Source organism: Apodemus sylvaticus, chromosome 12 (genome assembly GCF_947179515.1).
Source record: "Apodemus sylvaticus chromosome 12, mApoSyl1.1, whole genome shotgun sequence".
Taxonomy (NCBI): domain Eukaryota; kingdom Metazoa; phylum Chordata; class Mammalia; order Rodentia; family Muridae; genus Apodemus; species Apodemus sylvaticus.
Window position 1 is genome coordinate 68,444,613 of NC_067483.1, and position 20,645 is coordinate 68,465,257.

General features: G+C 40.9%; 1 protein-coding gene and 1 non-coding gene across 3 annotated transcripts in view; one reads left to right on the plus strand and one right to left on the minus strand.

The window, feature by feature from the left end:
* Positions 1-100: 100 nt before the first annotated feature.
* Positions 101-201, plus strand: LOC127697987 (small nucleolar RNA SNORA11). Its single transcript, XR_007980642.1, has one exon. It is a non-coding gene; the product is annotated as a small nucleolar RNA SNORA11 (small nucleolar RNA).
* Positions 202-7,153: 6,952 nt separating this feature from the next.
* The window catches only part of Klhl20 (kelch like family member 20), a 47,189-nt gene continuing 33,697 nt past the window's right edge, over positions 7,154-20,645 (minus strand). For both annotated transcript variants that reach the window (XM_052200282.1, XM_052200283.1), the window contains exons 6-12: positions 19,748-19,863; positions 18,223-18,406; positions 16,110-16,253; positions 15,151-15,284; positions 13,471-13,679; positions 11,866-11,972; positions 7,154-9,197 (exon numbers count right to left, since the gene is read on the minus strand). In XM_052200282.1, the coding sequence (XP_052056242.1) occupies positions 9,113-9,197; positions 11,866-11,972; positions 13,471-13,679; positions 15,151-15,284; positions 16,110-16,253; positions 18,223-18,406; positions 19,748-19,863 (979 nt within the window). In that variant the 3' untranslated portion in view covers positions 7,154-9,112. The remainder of the gene's footprint in view (positions 9,198-11,865; positions 11,973-13,470; positions 13,680-15,150; positions 15,285-16,109; positions 16,254-18,222; positions 18,407-19,747; positions 19,864-20,645) is intronic.

The window sequence follows — 20,645 nt, forward strand, 5'->3', positions numbered from 1 at the left end:
GGGAACTCCAGGGAATGATTACACAGCATACCCAAACTTATAGAACCCAATGAAGTTGGTTCTAAGAGACAGTTTACAGTACTGAGTGCATGTATTAAAAAGGTTTTTGTGGGGTCCTGAAGAATGGCTTCTCTGTTTACAACACAACCAAGAAGAATCTGGGACCATTGTAATGAGGGGCATAAGCAGTTTCCTCTCTGTGAGGGGGGGGGGGCGGGGATTTGGAAGGGGTGGGTGGATCTCATACTAGCAACAACACACCTGAAAACTCTAGAACAATAAGAAGTATTGTTCCACCCAAAAGGAGTAGACCGCAAGAAATAATCAAACTCAGGGCTGAAATCAACAAAATAGAAACAAAAGAACATAAATAATCAATGAAACAAAGAGATGGTTCTTGAGAAAATCAGTAAGATTCACAAATCCCTAACCAAATTAACTAAAAAAAGCCAAATTAACAAGGTTAGAAATGAAAAGGGGCACTGAGGAAATTCCAGAGTTGTAGGAACATACTTTAAAAACCTTCCCCACCAAATTGTAAAGACTAAAAGAAACATAATTTTCTTGATATATACCATTGCCCAGAGTTAAATTAAGATCAGATAAACAATTTGAACAGGCCTGTAACAGGGGTGGAGAAATGACTCAGTGATTAAAAGCTGACCAGACATCCTGAGTTCAATTCCCAGCAACTACATGGTGGTTCACAACTATCAGTAATGGGATCTGATGCCCTCTTCTGGAGTGTCTGAAAACAGTTACAGTGTCCTTACATACATAAATAATTATTTAAAGAACAGAAAACATCAACAATAAAAACATACCTATAACAACAATAAAATAGAGAACCAGTCATTAAAAGTCTTCCAACCAAAAAATGCTCAGGACCATATGGTCTTAGCACAGAATTCTAGACTTCCAAAGAGAAGTTAATGCCAACACTCCTCAAATTGTTCTACAAAATAGAAACAAGGAACATTTCCCAGTTCATTTTATGAGACCACAGTTATCCTGATTTACTTAAAGCACATAACCCAATAAGGAAAAAAAATCTTTAGACTGGTGGTTTGAATAGGAACAGCCCCCATAGGCTCATAGATTTGAATGCTTGGTCCTCGAGAGATTAGGGATACAAGGGATATATAATAAAAGCAATTTACAGGAAACCCATAGTCAACATCAACTTAAGAAAAACTCAAAACATTTCCACTAAAATCAGAAACAAAACAAGGTTATCTATGCTCTCCATACCTATTCAATATAGTACTTGAAGTCTCAAGTTGATAATTTTAAGATACCTAAAGGAGCTCAAGGGAATCAAATATATGTATGTTTTTCCAGGCAGAGTTTCTCTGTATAGCTAGCTCTGGCTGTCTTGGAACTTGTTTTGTAGACCAAGTTGGCCTCTGACTCCTGAGTACTGCGACTAGAGGAAAAAGTAAAAGTATTCTTTGCAGATGATATGATAGTATAAATAAGTGGTCCTAAAATTCCACTGGGGAAATTACTATAGCTGATAAACACTTTCAGCAAAGTAGTTGGATATAAAATTAACTCATAAAAATCAGTAGCCCTCTTACATCTAAATGACAAATGGACTGAGAAATCAAGGGGGTGACACTTTTCACAACAGCCTCAAACAATATAAAACACCTTGCTGCAACTCTAAGCAAGTAAGAAATTTGTATAATAAAAACTTTAAGACATTGAAGAAAGAAACGGAAGAAAACATTCAAAGATGGGAAGGACGATCTCCCATGCTCATGGATGGGTAGGATTAACAGAAAAAATGGCCATCCTATCAAAAGCAATCTCAATGCATTACCATCAAAATTTTAACACAATTCTTTATAGATCTTGGAAGGACAATTTTCAGCTTTATATGGAAGTAAGTCCAGGATAATTAAAACAATCCTGAATAATCAAAGAACTGCAGGAGGCATCACCATCTCCTATTTCAAGTTGTACTACAGAGCATTTGTAGTAAGAACACAGCATAGTATTGGCACAAAACTCAGACATGTTGATCAATAGAATTGAATTGGAGACCTAGACATAAAGCCACACACCTAAGGACATCTGATTCTTTTATAAAGAAGTTAGAAATACACACTGAGAATAGTATCTTCAACAAATGGTGCTGGTGAAACTGGACAGCTGCATGTAGAAGAATCCAGATCTATCCTTATCCTGCACAAAGTTCAAGTCTTAAAACCTCAACATAAGGAGCTGAAGGGGTTTGTAACCCCATAGGAGAACAACAATATCAACCAACCAGAGCTCTCAGGCTCTAAACCACCAACCAAGGAGTACACATGGAGGGACCCATGGCTCCAGCTGTATATGTAGCAGAGGATGGCCTTGTCGGGCATCCAGGAGAGAAGAGGCCCTTGGTCCAGTGAAGACTCTGACCCAGAATAAGAGCCTGAGGGAAGGGAGGTCCAGTGACAGGTCCAAAAAGATCCAGCTCAAGGGGAGGCCCCAAGGCCTGACACTATTACTGATACTATGGTGTGCTTACAAAAGGAACATAGCATGACTCCTCCAAAAGGCCCAACATGCAGCTGAGAGTCAGATGCAGATACTTACACCCATCTAATGGACAGAAGCTGGTTGAATTAGGGAAAAGCTGGAAGAAGCTGAAGAGGAGGGCAGCCCTATAGGAAGACCAGCAGTCTCAACTAACCTGGACCCCTGAGATTTCTCAGACACTGAGCCACCAACCAGGCAGCATACACCGGCTGATTTGAGGCCCTGACACATATACAGCAGAGGATTGCCAGGTCTGGACTCAGTGAGAGAAGATGCACCTAACCCTCAGGGAGTGGAGAGGTCTGGTGGGGTAGAAGTGGGGACATCCTCTTGGAGACAGGAGTGGGGTGGGGTAGGGAGGAAGTATGAGATGTGGAATAGTCAGAGGGCAGACTGGGAGGGGGATAAAGAATAGACTGTAAAAAAATAGAGAAAAGGATCACAGTGGGTGGGATGGGGGAGAGAATTCTCAAAAGAGGAAACTCAAATGACACTTAAAGAAATGTTCATCTCAGGGGACAGCAGATGCTGGAGAGGATGTTGGAAAAAAGGAACACTTCTTCATTGTTGATGGGATTGCAAGCTAGTAAAACCACTCTGGAAATCAGTTTGGCGATTCCTCAGAAAATTAGACATAGTACTACCTGGCGACCCAGTAATATCACTCCTGAGCATATACCCAGAAGATGCTCCTACATGTAATAAGGACACATGCTCCACTATGTTCATAGCTGCCTTATTTATAATAACCCGAAGATGGAAAGAACCCAGATGTCCCTCAACAGAGGAATGGATACAGAAACTACACACACACACACACACACACACACACACACACACACACACAATGGAGTACTATTCAGCTATTAAAAACAATGAATTCATGAAATTCTTAGGCAAATGGATGGAACTAGAAAGTGTCATCCTGAGCATGGCAACCCAATCACAAAAGAACACACATGGTATGCACTCACTAATAAGCGGACGTTAGCCCAAAAGCTCAAACAAGTTACAATTCACCCAGCACAGGAAGCTCAAGGAGGACTTAAGTGAGTGTCTTAGTCAGGGTTTCTATTCCTGCACAAACATCATGACCAAGAAGCAAGTTGGGAGGAAAGGGTTTATTGAGCTTACACTTCCATGTTGCAGTTCATCACTAAAGGAAGTCAGGACTGGAACTCTAGCAGGTCAGGAAGCAGGAGCTGATGCAGAGGCCATGGAGGGATGTTTCTTACTGGCTTGCTTCCCCTGGCTTGCTCAGCTTGCTCTCTTATAGAATCCAAGAGCACCAGCCCAAAGGTGGAACCACCCACAAGGGGCCCTCCCCACTTGATCACTAATTGAGAAAATGCCCCACAGCTGGATCTCATGGAGGCACTTCCCCAACTGAAGCTCCTTTCTCTGTGATAACTCCAGCCTGTGTCAAGTTGACACACAAAACTAGCCAGTACAGTGAGGGTGCTTTGGTTCCTCTAAGAAAGGTAACAAAATACTCACAGGAGCAATAAGGGAGACAATGTGTGAAACAGAGACTGAAGTAAAGGCCACCCAGAGACTGCCCTACCTGGGGATTCATCCTATAAACAGTCACCAAACCCCAACACTTTTATGGATGACAAGAAGTGTATACCAAAAGGAGCATGCCACGGTTGTCTCCAGAGGGGCCCTGCCAGAGCCTTACAAATACAGAGGCAGATGCTAGCAACCATTGGTCTGGGCATGGGGTTCCCATGGAGGAGCTGGAGGGTGGTCCAGAGGAGCTGAAGGAGTTTACAGCCCCATAGGAAGAACAATGATTTCAGCCACCCAGATGCCCCAAGACTCTCAGGGACTGAACCATCAACCAAGGGGCACACATGGTTCCAGCCAAAAATGTGGCACAGGAAGGTCTTGTTGGGCATCAGTGGGAGGGATGGTCCTTGGTCAGGTAAAGGCTCAACAGAGGCCCCAACACAGATAAACCGAGGGGGGGAGGTGGGAGTGTGTTGGGTGGAGGGGAATATAAGTGGAGGCAGGGGGAGAGAGGAGGGGGAAGGGTTAGGGGTTAGGGGAGGGGGGGATATCGGGAGAGGTTTTACCATCGGCAATGTAAATGAAGACAATAGTCAATTAAAAAAATGTTCAATATCCTTAGCACCAGGGAAGTACAAATTAAAACTATTTTGAGATTACACCTTCCAGAATGGCTCAGATCAAACACAAATGCTTGAGAAGGAAGTCAGAAATACAGACGGAAGAGACAGAATCTTCAACTGGACAGCTGCAAGTAGATGAAACATGCTGGTAAGGATGTGAGCGAAGGGGAACAGTCCTCCATTGCTGGTGGGAGTGCAAACTTGCACAGCCACTATGGAAATAGTGTGGCAGGTCTCCAGGAAGACTGGAATTGACCTACCTCAAGATCTAGCTGTACCACTCTTGGGCATATATGCAAAGGTCACTTCATCCTGCTACAAAGGCACTTGATCAACCATGTTCATTGCTGCTCTATTCGTAACAGCAGGAAGTTCTACAACCTAGATGTCTCTCAACAGAAGAATGCATAAGAAAATGTGGTACATTTACACAATAGAGTATTACTAAGCCATTAAAAATGACATAATGAAATTTGTAAGCAAATAGATTGAACCAGAAAATAGAAAAACAAATATGGTATGTATACACTTATATGTGAATGTTAGCTAATTGAGCCAATTTTAATATGCCATCATCTGTAGAATCACATAGGTTAGGTTAGTAAGGGACTAGGGGGGACAAGCAGGTCTGAATTGTGGGGAGCCTGGAATGGGCCTCCGAGTGGTCATGGAGAGGAAAAGGGGAGACAAGGAAAGGAACAGAGGAGAGACAGCTAAAATTAAGGTTCATTTGAGGTACAGTATGGAAACAACACAGTAAATAAAAGATTCTTAAAACATATACATATATGACCGCTATGTACCTGAAATTGCAATATGATAGGGAGACAAAGCCCCAAATGACCATCCTGTCACCAGATGAAGTTTCCAGTCTCAGATTCAGTTACATCTAATTGAGTTGTTGGCCAAAGAGGTCCCATAGGAATCCCCCCAAATCCAGGATGTTGCCAAGACTATAGGTTACTCTCCAAAATGATGGCAAGGACCATTGCTAAAAATGACACCTACAATCCACAAGATGTCCTGCCTGCAAGATATGCTATAGTGTGATGGTATAGTGGTAGAGGGCTTGTGAGAGTAACTGACCAATGGCAGATTTGACTTTGGGCCTACTCCAGATGGTAAACCATACCTGACACTGCTAGGGTGACCAAAACCTAAGATTTGATAGCACAGGGACCTAAGGTAAACCCAAATACTATTGTTCATTAAAAAAAAAAGTAGCAATAAAATGACTCCTAATTGCATTCTGCTATAGCCATGGACCAGGGTCTTGCTCAGTCATCATCAGGAGAGTTCACAAAGTAGGAGCTTCCTCCTTAAGCAGATGGCAACAGACACAGAGACCCACAGTCAGATATTACGAGAATGAGAGACCCTCAACACTTAGCTCTAAATAGGATGGCTCTGTCTGTCAAGGTTCTTTCCAACCTCCACCTTTAGGGCTCAGGAACCCTGTTGACAAGGAAGAGAAGAGTGTAAGAGCCAGAGGGGCTGCAGGACCCAAGAAAACAAGACCCTCTAAACCAGTGGTTCTCAACCTGTGGGTCTTGACCGTTCTGGACTTTGAAGGATCCTTTTAACAGGGGTTGCCAAGACCATCAGAAAACACAGATATTACAATTCATAACAGTAGCAAGATTACAGTTAGGAAGTAGCAATGAAAATAATTTTATGGTTGGGGGTCACCACAACATGAGGAACTGTATCAAAGGGTCGCAGCATTGGGAAGGTTGAAGATCACCACCTACATCAACACAATCAAAGCTCCTGTGAACTCTCAGGAGCATGTGTAGGGCCTCATCTCAATCCTTCTGAGAATGTGTTCTCTTCCTATAAATTCGGACTTACAGAAACATCCTTTTCTTTTGTTTTGAGATGGGCCTTTGAGAGGTATTTCTGATATTATTATAGACTGTGTTTCAGATAACTCTAGTGGTAGTCTGGCATAAAAAAAAGAAAGAGCAGGACTTTGGTAAAATGATATGTAATACCAGTTCTATTATTAAATATAGAGGCAGACTTCCTTGGTATTTTTACATAGGTGACTGTATTAAATGGGTTTGTATTATATGATTAGTCCTTTCAAGCCCAAACTGTAAGACTTTTACACACGAGGAAATACGTTTACAGACTGAGTTCATAAAACACACAGTGAGAAGTCTGAATTGTACCACTGTGAGGATGAAGCACTTTAACTTTATATACAAATAAGATACAAAACCAAAAAGTCCACATAATCAGTAAAGTCAGAAGTACCAAATACCAGCTGGAGATGGCTTAGAGGGAAAGGCACTTGCTGCTAAGCCTGATGAACTGAGTTTGATTCCTGGAATCCACATGTTGGAAGGAGAGGACTGACCCCTACAAGTTGTCCTCTGGTGCTGTGGCATGCTCCACACACCCCTTTTACACACACCCCTTTTACATACAGCCCCCCCCCCCCCCCGACACACACAAAGTTAAAAAAAAAACAACACAAAAACTTTAAAAATTAAAACATTTTTTATGGTAAATACTACCTTTATTTTAAAAAGTTATACATGCTAGAAAAAAGCATAAATGATACATGTAAACAATTGTTTACCAAATACTTATTTTTTTTCCTTGAAAAAGGTGCAAATGATGTTTAAATGTAAACACAAAAGGTGCCAGGGGAGAGAGAGAAGGTAAAGGTTATTCCTTTTGGTTGTGGCTAAAGTCTCATTCAAAGGTTTTCCTGCAAAATACATTGAAAGAAGAAAAACTCAGTCTGTGACTATAACGGGGGGAGGGGGGGACCTTAGGCACTAAATTTTTCATTTATTTCTTTAACAATTTTAACCTTTCATCAGAAAGTGCAACCTAAGGCAGAGTGACAGTGGCCTTGTGAGATGAACAAGCAGTCATCGGCGTAAGGACCCAGCTCTGTCCCTGCGCTTTGCTGGCTCGGTGCTCCTGCACACGCACTGCCAACAAGGGGAGCGTTCCTTTGCTGTTACTTCGTAAGGGTTCAGTCACCAGGCCAGAACATCCAGTGTAAAGTGAAAAGCAGAATCTACCGCTGGAGAAAGACCCATGCTCCTTGGTGGCAAAGAGGGGGCAGGAAAGAAAGCACAGGCGGTGACAGTCGGCACAACTCTTACACAGCTCCACTTGCTCTCACTGCAATTCTCAGGATGACAATCAATGAACCTCACACTGTTTGCATAAGAGGCCTGAGCAGAGACCTAGGTACATGTGGCAGAAACTCTATGAAAACATTACAGAGAAAAAAGGGAAATGGGGTAGGAAGAAAGTTCAGCTAGACAGATGTGAGTACCCACCAGAAAATGCAAACTGTAGCATTCGAGTCCTGCTTTTATAGGTTTAATAGTCCTTCCTAATTGTCCCGTTTAGTGAGATGTCTTCTTATTCAGTTTTTCTTCTACATTTAAAAGAAATTCATTTAAAATTACTTGCATTTGATGGGTATATGTGTGTGTATGTATATGAATGCACAGGAATACAGGCGCCTACAGAGGACAGAAGAGCGCCCTGGAGGAGCAAGCTCAGCAGTTTTCAACCGTGGGTCGTGACCTCTTCGTGTGTGTGCAGGGTAGGGTGGTCAAAGGACCCTTTCAGATGAGCTGCATACCAGATATCCTGTAATCAGATGTTTACATCATGATTCACAACAGCAGAAAAATTACTGTTATGAAATAGCAACAAAAGTAATTGTATGGATGGAGGTCACCACAACATGAGGAACTGTATTAAAGGGCTGCAGCATCAGGAAGGTTAAGGACCACTGATCTAGATAGAGTTACACACAGTTGTGAGCTGCCAGGTAGAAGTGCTGGGAGCTGAACTCTGCAAAAGCAGCACACGCTTACTGAACATCTCCAGCCCTCTTTACACTTGGAGTGCGCTACTATTTAGTGCGGAACGGGAGCGAGCACATACACTAGCATTTTACTTTCATCACTGGCAATCTCCGCAGATGGACAGTGTCTAAGAGGAATGACACCAGGTCACACATAGCCCTTCTGCCCTTACCAGGAGTTTTAACACCAACCCAAAGCCTACAAAGCAATGACAATTTTGCAGCTTGGAACTTTTGCCATTTTTTTCTCCTTTTTTTTCATGGTATGAAGGATAAATTAAAAAATAAAAAATAAAAAACAACCCAACAACAACAACAACAACAAAAACCCAAAGGACCCAAACCAACAAAACAAACAAAAATCTCCATCAAAACTCCATGATAAATTAAAGCCAAAAATAAATACTCTTCTGCACAGAGCGGAAAGGCATTGTGCAAAGATGGCATTTTGCAGGTGAGTTCCATTGTTAGCCTGGTATTTCTGAATGCTGAGGCACCGGCAAAGGATAGAATTTGTTCTATTGTTTTCTCGAGCTGTACAAAGCTTCGAAGTCAAGGCTCTTCCAAATATAAAGGAGCTTATGCAAGATTTTTTCTGTGTTCACCATATATGGGATTCACAATGTGTCATTTTAATAACTCCTACACCACCTCCTAGCCGACGGTAATTCATTCCTCCATATAACCTGCAAAGAGAAAACAAAGGCATATTTTCTAACTGGAAAAAGCACTGTTCTTTCAAATGAAGACATCAGCCACAGCACTGTGAGTTTCATGTAACTCTTCCACAGTCAGAAGCAAGCGGAACACTGGCGAGTAGCAGAAGTCAGACCAGGACTGAAAAACTCAGTGAGTGAGGCTGCCCCTCCCTCCTTTTACACTAGAGCTTTGCACCCAGTCTGGCTTCTAAAACACAAAACATTATGGTCCACATTTTTGTGTCTAATTTTATGCCTGGCTATCTATTTCCCAGACATATTTTCTCCTTGCCTAAAACTTTCTCAATTATTAATTGTCTTATTTCTCTTGCTATGATCTTCCTAGGCCTACAGCTATGTAAGTGCTGGTATTATAGGTATGCACCTCAGTACTTGCCTTAGTTATTTTCATTTCATTTTTCTATTTGATTTTTGAGCTGATCTCACTCCAGCCCTGGTTGCTTCAAAATCGTGGCAATCCTCCTGCCTCAGCTTCTATAGGGCGGGATGATAGGTTTGAGCACCAAGCAAAGCTGCTCAATTTCTCCTCCACTCCTCTCCGCTCTTCCTCCCTCCCTCCTTTCCTTTCTTTTTCGATATCTAGTCTCTGTGGTCAGGTGCACATACGGCTGGAGACCAGAGGTCACCTTAATGACATTCTTCAGAAGACATCCTTCTGGTTGGTTTGTTGGTGGCCCGGAACTCATGAAGGAGGTGTGCTGACTGCTCAGGGAGCCTGGGGTCGCTTTGCCTTTGCCTCCCCAGCTTGGCTATCACAGATGCATGCCGCCATGTTTGCCTTTCCATGTGGGTTCCGTGGATTAAAATCAAGTCTTCATGCTTGCAGAAGCAAGCACTTTACCATCTGCTCTTTCTTCCCAGCCCATTGATTATTCATTTTTATTCTCTTGTCCATATAATATCATTTATATAGTATCATCTATATAGTAACATTTGGTTTGCGATATGTGAACAAGATCATCTTCAAAGTTAAAGACTTTTAGGGGAAAAATACTAGCTCCTCATTCAGCAATGAAATAAAATTGATTTGGGATATGCACCAGGTATGGTAATACATACCTATAATTACCAAACATGGAAGAATGAAGTAAGATGATTATCTCAGCTTAAAACTAGCCTTGACCTACATAATTCTGGGCCAACCTGGGCTACAGAGGGCTACTTTCTTAGAAAGCAAAGCAAACAATCAAAAACCAAACAACAAACAAAACAATAGCAATGATAACAGCAACCCCCCATCCCCCCCCCCCCCACCAAGCAAGGTGACCCATGCTTGTAATCCCAGCATCAGGAGACTGAGTAGGAGGATTACTGTGAGTTCGAAGGCAGCCTGGGCTGCAGAGTAAATTGAAGGTTAGCTTGGCCTATAGTGAAACCCTGCTTCAAAAAGCCAAAACCAAAAACAAAATTATTAAGTTTGGGCTGGGCATAGAACATACACCTTTAACCCAGCATTGAGGAGGCAGAGACAGGTGGATCTTGAGGCCACCTTGGTCGACAGAGTGAGTTCCAGGACAGCCAGAGCTGAACAAAGAAACATTGTCTCAAAAAATGAAACAAAATAAACAAACAAAAAACCCAAACCAACAAAAAATGTTTTTAGATTATAGATGTACATATATATTACAGATTACATTATATAATCTATAGATGATTTTAGGACCTTCATGATTCACCACATATTACTAATTTTAATGACAGTTACTGACAAAAGTCCATATATAAATTACTGTGATTATGAGATAGAAGTAGTTGAAGTAGTTGTAGTTATTTCTTTAATTATGCTTACTATAAATTCCTACCCTCCCCCCAAGAAAACCCTGTATAAAGAAGTAAATATTCCATGAATGGGAGGCTTTTCTTTATGCAAACCTTCTCTTCTCTGTCCGTTATCCATTTATTGATTTAGCAAGGCTTCTGCAGCCACACTACAGACAGACACGCCTCCCTGTCTTCCTCATCCCTTCTTCATTGGCTAATCACATAGCACTTCCACTTAGTATGGCACTATAGTGCCACACTGGGATGCAGGGAATCTACTTTTGTTTCCTCAGGGACCAGACCACTCAGGAAATTGGATAAACTTGGTCATGAAGAATGTAATGCTGGAGCACAGAGCACTGCATTAACTGACTTTAGTACATGACTGCGCAGCACTAAATGGACTCCCAAGACAGTTACTTCAGTCTCAGCAAGAACAAGTGTAGGGAGTGCTTGCCTAGTGTCTGATGCCCTACAACGGAGGCTTCTCAAAAAACAGTCTGCATACCCACACTGAGAACTGAAGGCCCTGGCTCTGAGTCTAATAATGGCCCTAGCTTATTTATGCACACCTTTATTTTCTTGGTGCACTGGTTTCCCCAGCAGGATATGACGGGAATAGAAAGGATATTCTTCATTGTTTTTCTCACCTCTACTTACATAAAATGAGATGGTTTCAAAAGAACATAGGAATATTTTTATCAGATACTTTAGAACAACCAAGTTAAAATGCATCACCATGTCTGGGTTTCGTCAGCTCCCTTCAGGAAACCACGTGAGGATGTCAGTACATGCCACTTTTTGGTGATCATGATCTTTCTCAAGCCCATGACTTCAAGTTAGAAATAAAGACTCGGAAAAGTCTAAAGGTTACCTCCATGTATTAGCATCTGGGTCAAAAACTTCAATGGTCTTCAAGTATGTTGTGCCATCAAAACCCCCTACTGCCATGAGCTGTCCGTTGACCACGGCCAGGCCAACCTGTAGGAGCAAAGCACAGAGGCTGCTGGAAAACTGAGAAAGCCGCGGGGACATGTCACACTCTTTCTAGGTAGACTACTCCGATCTTATATTCTAGTTTACACGATGTCAGGGAGAAAAAGGAACAGTAAGCTATGAAATGATAGGAACCATTAAATTAGGTCTTTTATTAATATATGTACACAAGAAGAGTCAGATGCATTTGTAAAATGTAGAAAACCATCCCCTCAGTATGAAAAAGAACCCCCAAACTGCTCTCACTTCTGGTTTGCCCACTCTAATCCACTTTCTAAATTGCTACTAAAATATTAAAAACACAAATATAAACATATCGCTCCTGTTCAAAAACTTCTAAGCTTCCATTCTGCCTAAGACAGGTTTTAGATCTGTAATGTTACTCAGGTTTTCAGAAATCTGGCCACCATGTTTAGCCTTACCTCCTACATTTCCCCCTCTTCTAATGAACTCTGTGTTCTCGTAATACTGGAGTAACTGTTAGTCTCTGAAACAGTATACAGGGTTGAGTAACTCATGCATTAATTAAGCCCATCTGCCAGTCCTTCTGTCACATACAGCACTCCCCAGCACAGCCTTACTGTGGCCACTGTAAACATTTCAGTCTCCTTCACGAGCCCCATGACAAGAATCCTGTAGACATTTCACTCTCAATGAGCAAGAATGTAATCAAGTGGACAGTGAGAATTACAGTTCCCAGTAACAGATCAAGACACGAGTCTTCCACTTGATGGAGCCTTTCAGTGGCTTGTATGCCAAGCAGAATTTGCTCCTTTTTATCCTCAGATTATGGAGTCTCTAGGTGCAGTCTGCTTCCCTTTCCTTTGAGTATGTGTCCTACAATGATGGACTCCTGCCACAATCAGTGTTTAATGGGTTAGGTTTTGTTGAGACAAACATTCTGAATGATGAATTTTATGTTCCATTTTGGACATCTTAGTGGCTGGTCATTCATTTGTGGTTGAGACCATGACTACAGGTCAGCCAGATATGGCCTACATTACAGATGGGGCAGACCCAAACCACCTTTGGAAGACTAGTAGAAAGGCCAGGTATGTTTTACTGTTTGCATCAGTATACAAAGTCTAATTGAAAAAAAAATTAGCTAGAAATACTACATAGAAATAGTGCTATTATACAGAAGTTAAATAGGGGATGATCTAGGAAAGATACCATCCAGAGAAGTGGCTGGTAAAAGATAAAAAAAAATAGTTTATACAAATATATATGAATGGATAAGAAATATTTAGCAACTGGAGTTAAAAGCAATCAAAAGAAATACAAGCTTTTCCGGTTTGAGTTTTCTCCTATTTTGCCTACAAGTGTCTTGACAGCTGAGACACGGGAAATATAGCACAGGTACAACAGCACTTCACCTCGAAGAGCCCTGGTGCAGCCTACCGTGCTGAGTCGAGCATTCCTGTGCACACGCCCTCTCAGTGTCTGCTCACAGAGCTCAAAGCTCCCAGTAGCTGGCACTTACTCCACTCCTGCGGGATGTCATGGCCACCACAGGGGACCACTGGTTGGTTCTGGGGTTGTATCTTTCAGCACTGCTGAGCTCTGTAGTGTCGTCTCTACCCCCCACAGCATAGATCATGTCCTGGTACACTGCACAGCCGAGGTGTTTCCTTCTGGTCCCCATAGGCGCTATGGTGTGCCATCTGTTTTCCTGAGGATTGTAGCGCTCCACTGCAGTGAATAAAAGATCAGTAAGTGAGCACGGGCCTGCCTCCTTCAGAGCCACTTATTTTCAGTAAATAGTCTGATCAGGAACCAGTTTCCTACAGTCATCTTCTGAGGAAAGAGCATGTGTTAACGTCTAGTTGTGGTTACATAACTACTTATATGCACTCTCTATCTTTTAATAGGGTGGAACTTGATTATGACTTAAAAGAACAGTTTAGTACTAAAATGTTATTGTTATAATTAGACAGCTTTTATACTTTTAGTTTCCTCATATAACTTACTTGATTATTTATTCATGCTTTGCTCTTTTTTAGGTGGAGTCTTGCTCTGTGGTGCTAGCCTAGAACTCACTATGAAGTACAGCCTCAAACTCATGATCAATCCTCTGTCCCGATCTCCCAAGTGCTGGGATTACTGGCATGCTCTCCCATGCCGAGTCTGCTTAGTGTCTTCTGAGCCACTGAAGATACATGACAATGAATCCCATGGTGTGCCACTGACAATATCCTTAGATAAAAATACCTATTATCTCTAGACCAGTGATTCTCAACCTGTGGATCATGAACCCTTTGGGGGATCAGATATCAGCTATTCACATTGTGATTATAACAGTTATGAAGTAGTAATTAATTAATTCTATGGTTGGGGGTCACCACAACACGAGCAATTGTATTAAAGGATTGCTGCATTAGGAAGTTTTAGAACCACTGGTCTAGATAGAAAAAGCAAAGAAGCTTGTAGTTCTAAGGCTTTACTTATTCTGATATTAAAAGAATTCTCTTTTACTGAGGGGAGGTGGTGGTTATGGGAGGTAGGGAACTCCGTCTATTTAGAAAGTAGAATTTTGTTTTGTTAAGTTGTGCCCTATTTGTTTGTTTACTTACTTACCTATCTTATGTCTGTGTGTCTTGCCCTTATGTGTGTATGTGCACTATGGCATGCCTGGTGTCTTCAGTAGAACCCCTGGGACTGGAGTGCCAGATGGCTGTAAGTCACCATGTAGGTATTAGGAACTGAACAAGAAGAAGTGTTCTTAACCAAGTGTTCTTAACCCACCAAGTCATCTCTGCAGCCCCAGACTTTTTAAAAATTCACTGTAAGTTTCTGGCAGCTTATAAAGTATGTAGAGAAAGAAAACTTTGGGAATATATTAGAAATTTTGAGTTACATTTTCCTAGAAAGAAAATGTATAGAATACATTTATGAATATAGGAGCAGCACAAACTAGATTCAGTGGGTTACTAAAAAAAAAAAAGAAGAAGAAGACAAATGAAGTTGGGACTGGATGGGGAGGGGAGTGGATCTGAGAGGAGTGGGAGGATGACTACATTTTGCATCAAAAATTTCAAGAATTAATAAAGATGTTATATTGAAAGTTCTAGAATAACCTGAGCATTTAATACTTAGTACAGGGGGTTCTCCCCAGGAAAATGTGCTGTTTGGAACTCAGACTGCTTGCCGTTGACCGACTGACCTGTGTTGAGTGGAGACGTCCCATCAGAGCCACCTACAGCGTATAAGAACCCTCCCAACACGGCCACAGCCACTCCTAGCCTTCTAGTGCTCATAGAAGCCACCCGGGTCCACTTGTTCTCCTTTGGATCATACCTGCAGGGAATTGAAAACATGTTTCTACTGCCCAAGCAGTGTCTACAGGTCTGAAATCACAAGAGATAAAATGGACATACACATCTGCCATGGCCAAAGAAAAAGTACACACACACACAGTCTCCAAAGAAAAAGTACACACACACACAGTCTCTCTCTCTCTCTCTCTCTCTCTCTCTCTCTCTCTCTCTCTCACACACACACACACACAGTCATACACATTTACTATTCAACTTTTTAAAAAGCTACAAATTTGTCATTTGTGACAACAGGATGAATGTGGGGGGATATTTTGTTAAGTGAAATAAGTCAGACACATGAAAAAATACCATTTGATCTTGAAGATGGAATCTAAAATTAGTCTAATTTATAGAAGCTAACAGTAGAGGATTCCACTCTCAGTGGGCTGGATGAGGGGTTGGCAGGATCAGAGACATGCTGGTCAAAAATATGTTCAGGAAATCTAAAGTACAACATGGTCAGAGGTTATTAGGTCATGTATTTGAAAATTTGGTAAAAAGTGTTTTCACTGAAACTCTCAAAGTATGTAGGGTAATAATCAGCTAATTAGTTTGCCTTAGCCATTCAACATGGTTTAAATAGTTAAATACATCATGTTCACCACAAATGTATTTTAATCAATTAAAGAATAGATGGGGAGCTATAGAACAGTAGAAGGAGAGAATCAATTCTACCAAGTCACCTTCTGACCCCTCCCTTCCTCTCATTGTAAGCTCTAGGCCATTTAGGGCTACATAAAAATGCAAAGAACTCTGTATGCCCACTAAAAAGAATTGAAAATTACTTTGATTAAAAAGAAATTACCTCTCAACTATATTGAGGCAAGAGACACCATCTTGTCCACCCACCGCATAGAGAAAACCTCCGAGGACTGCCACACCAACGCTTGTCCTGCAGGTGCTTGTGGGGGCCACATCACTGCTCCATTGGTTTGTTTTGGGGTCATATCTGCCAAGAACACAAAGAGTTTGTGCTACATGGAAGAGCTTGGCTGTGCTTATATTTCAAACATATAAGCATATATTTCTATTTAAGGACTGTTCTTTTCCTCAAATACAGGTTGGTTAACAATCAAAGCATATGAATGGGGATTGAACTGAGAGACCATATGCTAGTAATTATACTGCTACAGACCTACATCCTTGCTTAATTTATCTTTTAAAATTTATTTTTAATGTTTATTTTGAATATATTTTTCCCTTTACAAAAAAAATCAGAATGCTACAGAATCCCACATCAGTTCTAGTTTCTTCCCATTTGGATCTGGCATACATCCTTTAAGCCTTTGCAATGAAATGTTATTCACATCTGCATTTATTTAAATGCAAAAATGTCTTATTTACGTAAATAATACTGCACAGCATGCAGTTTCCTCCTTTGATGTATTTCTGAGGTCTCAGTTTGTTAATATAATTATAGACTCTTTTCCTTTGAGCTATTTTGTTATACTGCAGTGTACAATGCACTGCTTGTGTATGCGCTTATGAGTACAGTACCTATGGCGGCCAGGGGAGGGTGCTGGAGCTCCTGCACCTGGAGTTAGAGCTAGCTGTGAGGCTGAGTTCTCAGCATGGTCCACTGAGCCACGTCCTTCCAGTCCCTAATCACGTTCCTATGCATCTATTCTTAGGTTGTTTCCGATACTTTGATAATTGGAAACAGGAATCACAAGGCTGAACACATAGCTCAACAGTATAGTGCTTCTCTGGCATGTGCAGACCCCTTAACCACTGGAAACCCAAAGTGAAAGACAACCAAGGTGCCCGCCCTTGTAGCTATATCCATGTTTACTTTAAACATTTCATTACTTGTTCTTTCCTCCTCCTCCTTCTCCTCCTCCTCCTCATTTTTTCCTGTTTTTCTAGATTTTTGTTGCTCTTTATAACTTCTTGATTTAAAAGCACATTTTCCCTTCTTTTTCCTCTTTGAGACAGGGTCTCACTATGTAGTTTGGGATGGCTTCAAACTTGTGACCCTCCACTCTCCTGCGTCAGCCTCCCAAGTGCTAGGATCACAGATATGTGCAACTCCCTACCTCTCTTACTTTCTTTTTTCTTATTTTCAAATGTGTCTAGCATATTGTTCATTCCTACGTTTGCCTCTATATATCACCTTAGCTACATTTTAGATATTTTGATATATACTGACTTAATTGTTTAGCTACAAATACTTAGTCATTGTATTTTGATTTATTTACTGGCACGCTGACTTAAGTCTAGGCAACATTCCCCCTACTGTATCTCCCTCCACAATCTATAAAGCCAACCCTTCTGTTTTTGATTGTCTGGTTTTGTTTTTTACCTATGCCATATCTACAAACAATGTCCAGAACTAGATGTAAAACTTTTTATAGATATGCTATGGAACTATGACATTCACTACAGATCTATATGGCTTAATGAAAGAGATCATGTGGCAACAAGAAACTTAAAAGAAAAAAAAATCTTTCCCTATAACTTCCAGTGTTCCAAGTATCTCAACAATTGTATAGTACGGTATGCACAAGCATGCTTAAAATACTTATGAAAGAGCAGAGAAATGAGTAGCTCATCTGTGGTCAGAGAAGGTCTTATGCAGGAAGTAACATTTGAAATCTTGTAAGCCTTAAAGGGGCACAGATATTCCAGGTGGGCAGAACAGCATGTGTACATGCAGGGGCAGGAGGAGGAAAGAAGACAGTATGTCCAAGGAGCTGCAGGTAGTTTGCAATACCTGCAGTAGCATGCTTAGAGAATGATTGTTAGCCAGTGGGGAAGAGAAGACAAAAATTGGTAAAGATCAGACCATAAAGGTCTCATACGTCATGCTAAGGAGTCTAGACTATTAATATACCATGGAATTGTAAGTCAGATGTTTTTTAATTAATACCTCAAACAAAATCATAGGGTCAATAGAGATTTTTTCAAATTAACCTTACCTTTCAACACTATTGAGATATGAGGATCCATCATGGCCACCTACTGCATACAACAAGTCATCAAGAACACTGACCCCAACGCCACATCGCCTTTTACTCATTGAAGCTACCATTCGCCACTCATTGGTCTGGGGATCATAGCGCTCAACACTGGAAATGGCGTCTCCACTGCACCAGCCACCAACTAGGAAGCAACAGAAATGGTTAAGACAACACCTGTCCTGAGGCCGACTGCTCACCTCACTATGACCCTATGCTCTGACTAACCCAGCACATGCAGAAGCAAGTCAGGGACAAGTCGGAGTCACCAACAGTCAGCAAAGTCCCTGAGCTGTACCTGGAGCTTGGCTCACAGTCCCCAGCATTTCGTTCGTTTGTTCATTCGTGTGAACTGCCCAGTCTACGGTATGTGGTTATGGCAGCCTGAACAGGCTAATCAGTGAGCAAGCTCTAGAATGACTGCCAAGCCAAGTTCCATCATCCTTTCCTAAATGACCACTGGGGGAATAGCAGGAAATACCAATGGGTAATGGCAGATAATGCTAAATTTGTTTTACTTTCAAATCATGTTCACTTCAATACAAATAAGAGTGACTCTAAAGCTTAAAAAACAAAAAGCAACCAAGCTTATTTTAAGCTTAAAATACTTTGAAACTACTAGTTTCTACATGGTGTTAAATGATTACTGAGCCACATTAAAAGCAGAATAATATTAATCATCTTCTAGACAGACCTAAATGTTCATTTTCTTTATTTCAAATGTCAATGCAATATAATTTTACTTTATTATTGCTTCATTTAAATCAAAAGACTCACCAAGTACTAGAGCATAGCAAATATGTGTAGAGTAATTTGCTTAAGTGTGAAATCCATAAATGGGCACATTGAAGGAATTTCAACATCAGAGCAAACACCTTAAAGTCTAAAATGGTCCCAGGCTGCGGCAATAGCAGCAGTAAAACAGTATGTCAGGTTGTCTTGAGCTCAACCAACTTCAAAAGAGTCAGGAAAGTCTTTATAGAAGATAATGTTTTTGGCACCTCCATGTAATTCTGAAGTGACTTGCTATATAGGTTTATATAACTTATATAGTGACTAACTATATAGCGATAACTATATAACTAATGCATGCTACAAACACGCATTGTGTGACCTTTTTTAGATGGGATTTTCAGAGTACTATTTTGAAGCATAGCACTGTTGAGTTACTATGTGATTCTTATGATAGCAAGTATCACAGTTATCTAAATGATTCTTCAAATATTAAGAAGATATTTGGTTTCATCACAGTATACTAAAATTCAAGCCTATATAGGACGTGTGGTATATTATACCTAAAATTCTAGTGCTAGGAGACTGAAGTGGGAGGATTATGAGTTTAAGGCCAGTCTATACAACACAGAAAATTGCAGGACAGCTTGGGCTACATGGAATTCTATCTCAATAAAACCAAACTCAAATAACAGCAACAAAAAACACAAAAACAAAACAAAACCTAAATAAAACAAGTAAGGAAGGTTGAAACCTGCAAAGAGTACTTCCCCACATCGGATAGGTTTCCGAGGTCTGGTCCTGGGCCCTTGCATTAGTGGTCGTTCTTGAGGCAACAGGAGGTAGTTTTTAGCCTCATCTACTAAGTCTCTGTGGAAAGAAATGTTATACTTATTCCAATGGCTGAGAAACACTGCAAGTCCCTATATGGTGTAAGAAAACAAATGCTGGCAAAAGGAAACAAGCCCAACTCAAACCAAACCCTGTGCCAGTCAGTACTAAAACTGCACAAACACGAGAGCCATGACTCAAACCACCCTGAATCCTGAGTGGATCGGCCATTTCTGCATAACACCACAGCTTGAGTGCAAATCTTAAGTTCAACAATCTTAGAGCAGACAATATCTTAACCACTTGACTACCGGCTTGCACAGTCACTATTTTCTAATGATTTTTATTAGGTCCTACAATATCAGGAAAGAGCCACATCAGAAAGGGCTGAAAATTTTTGGGCAAAATGATACTTGAGGTCACTGATACTAAGGTACTAACTATGTAGTATCAGATGAATGGCTTAATGTAACTAGACTACTGAACAAAGTTTTCCAATGTTCCTTTAGGAGACTAACTTAGAGATTATACACGGTACAGTACTTTGTATGTATGTGAATTGTTTTGGCGAGTCAGTGCCTGGTTATGTACGTTACTCGGTTATACTTCAACTGCAAATGTGTACTCAACAGCTCTAACTTCTCACTATGCATTTTCATACGCATATATCACTGAGTAATTTACTCATACATGACCCATGCTAGGCATAACCCTAAAATGTCTTTTTCTCCTAATTTTATTTACCCTACTAGCAACTTAAACAGCATACAAAACAGAAATAAAAAAAAATAGTCAAACTAAAAGTTGAGATTTTTCTGGTT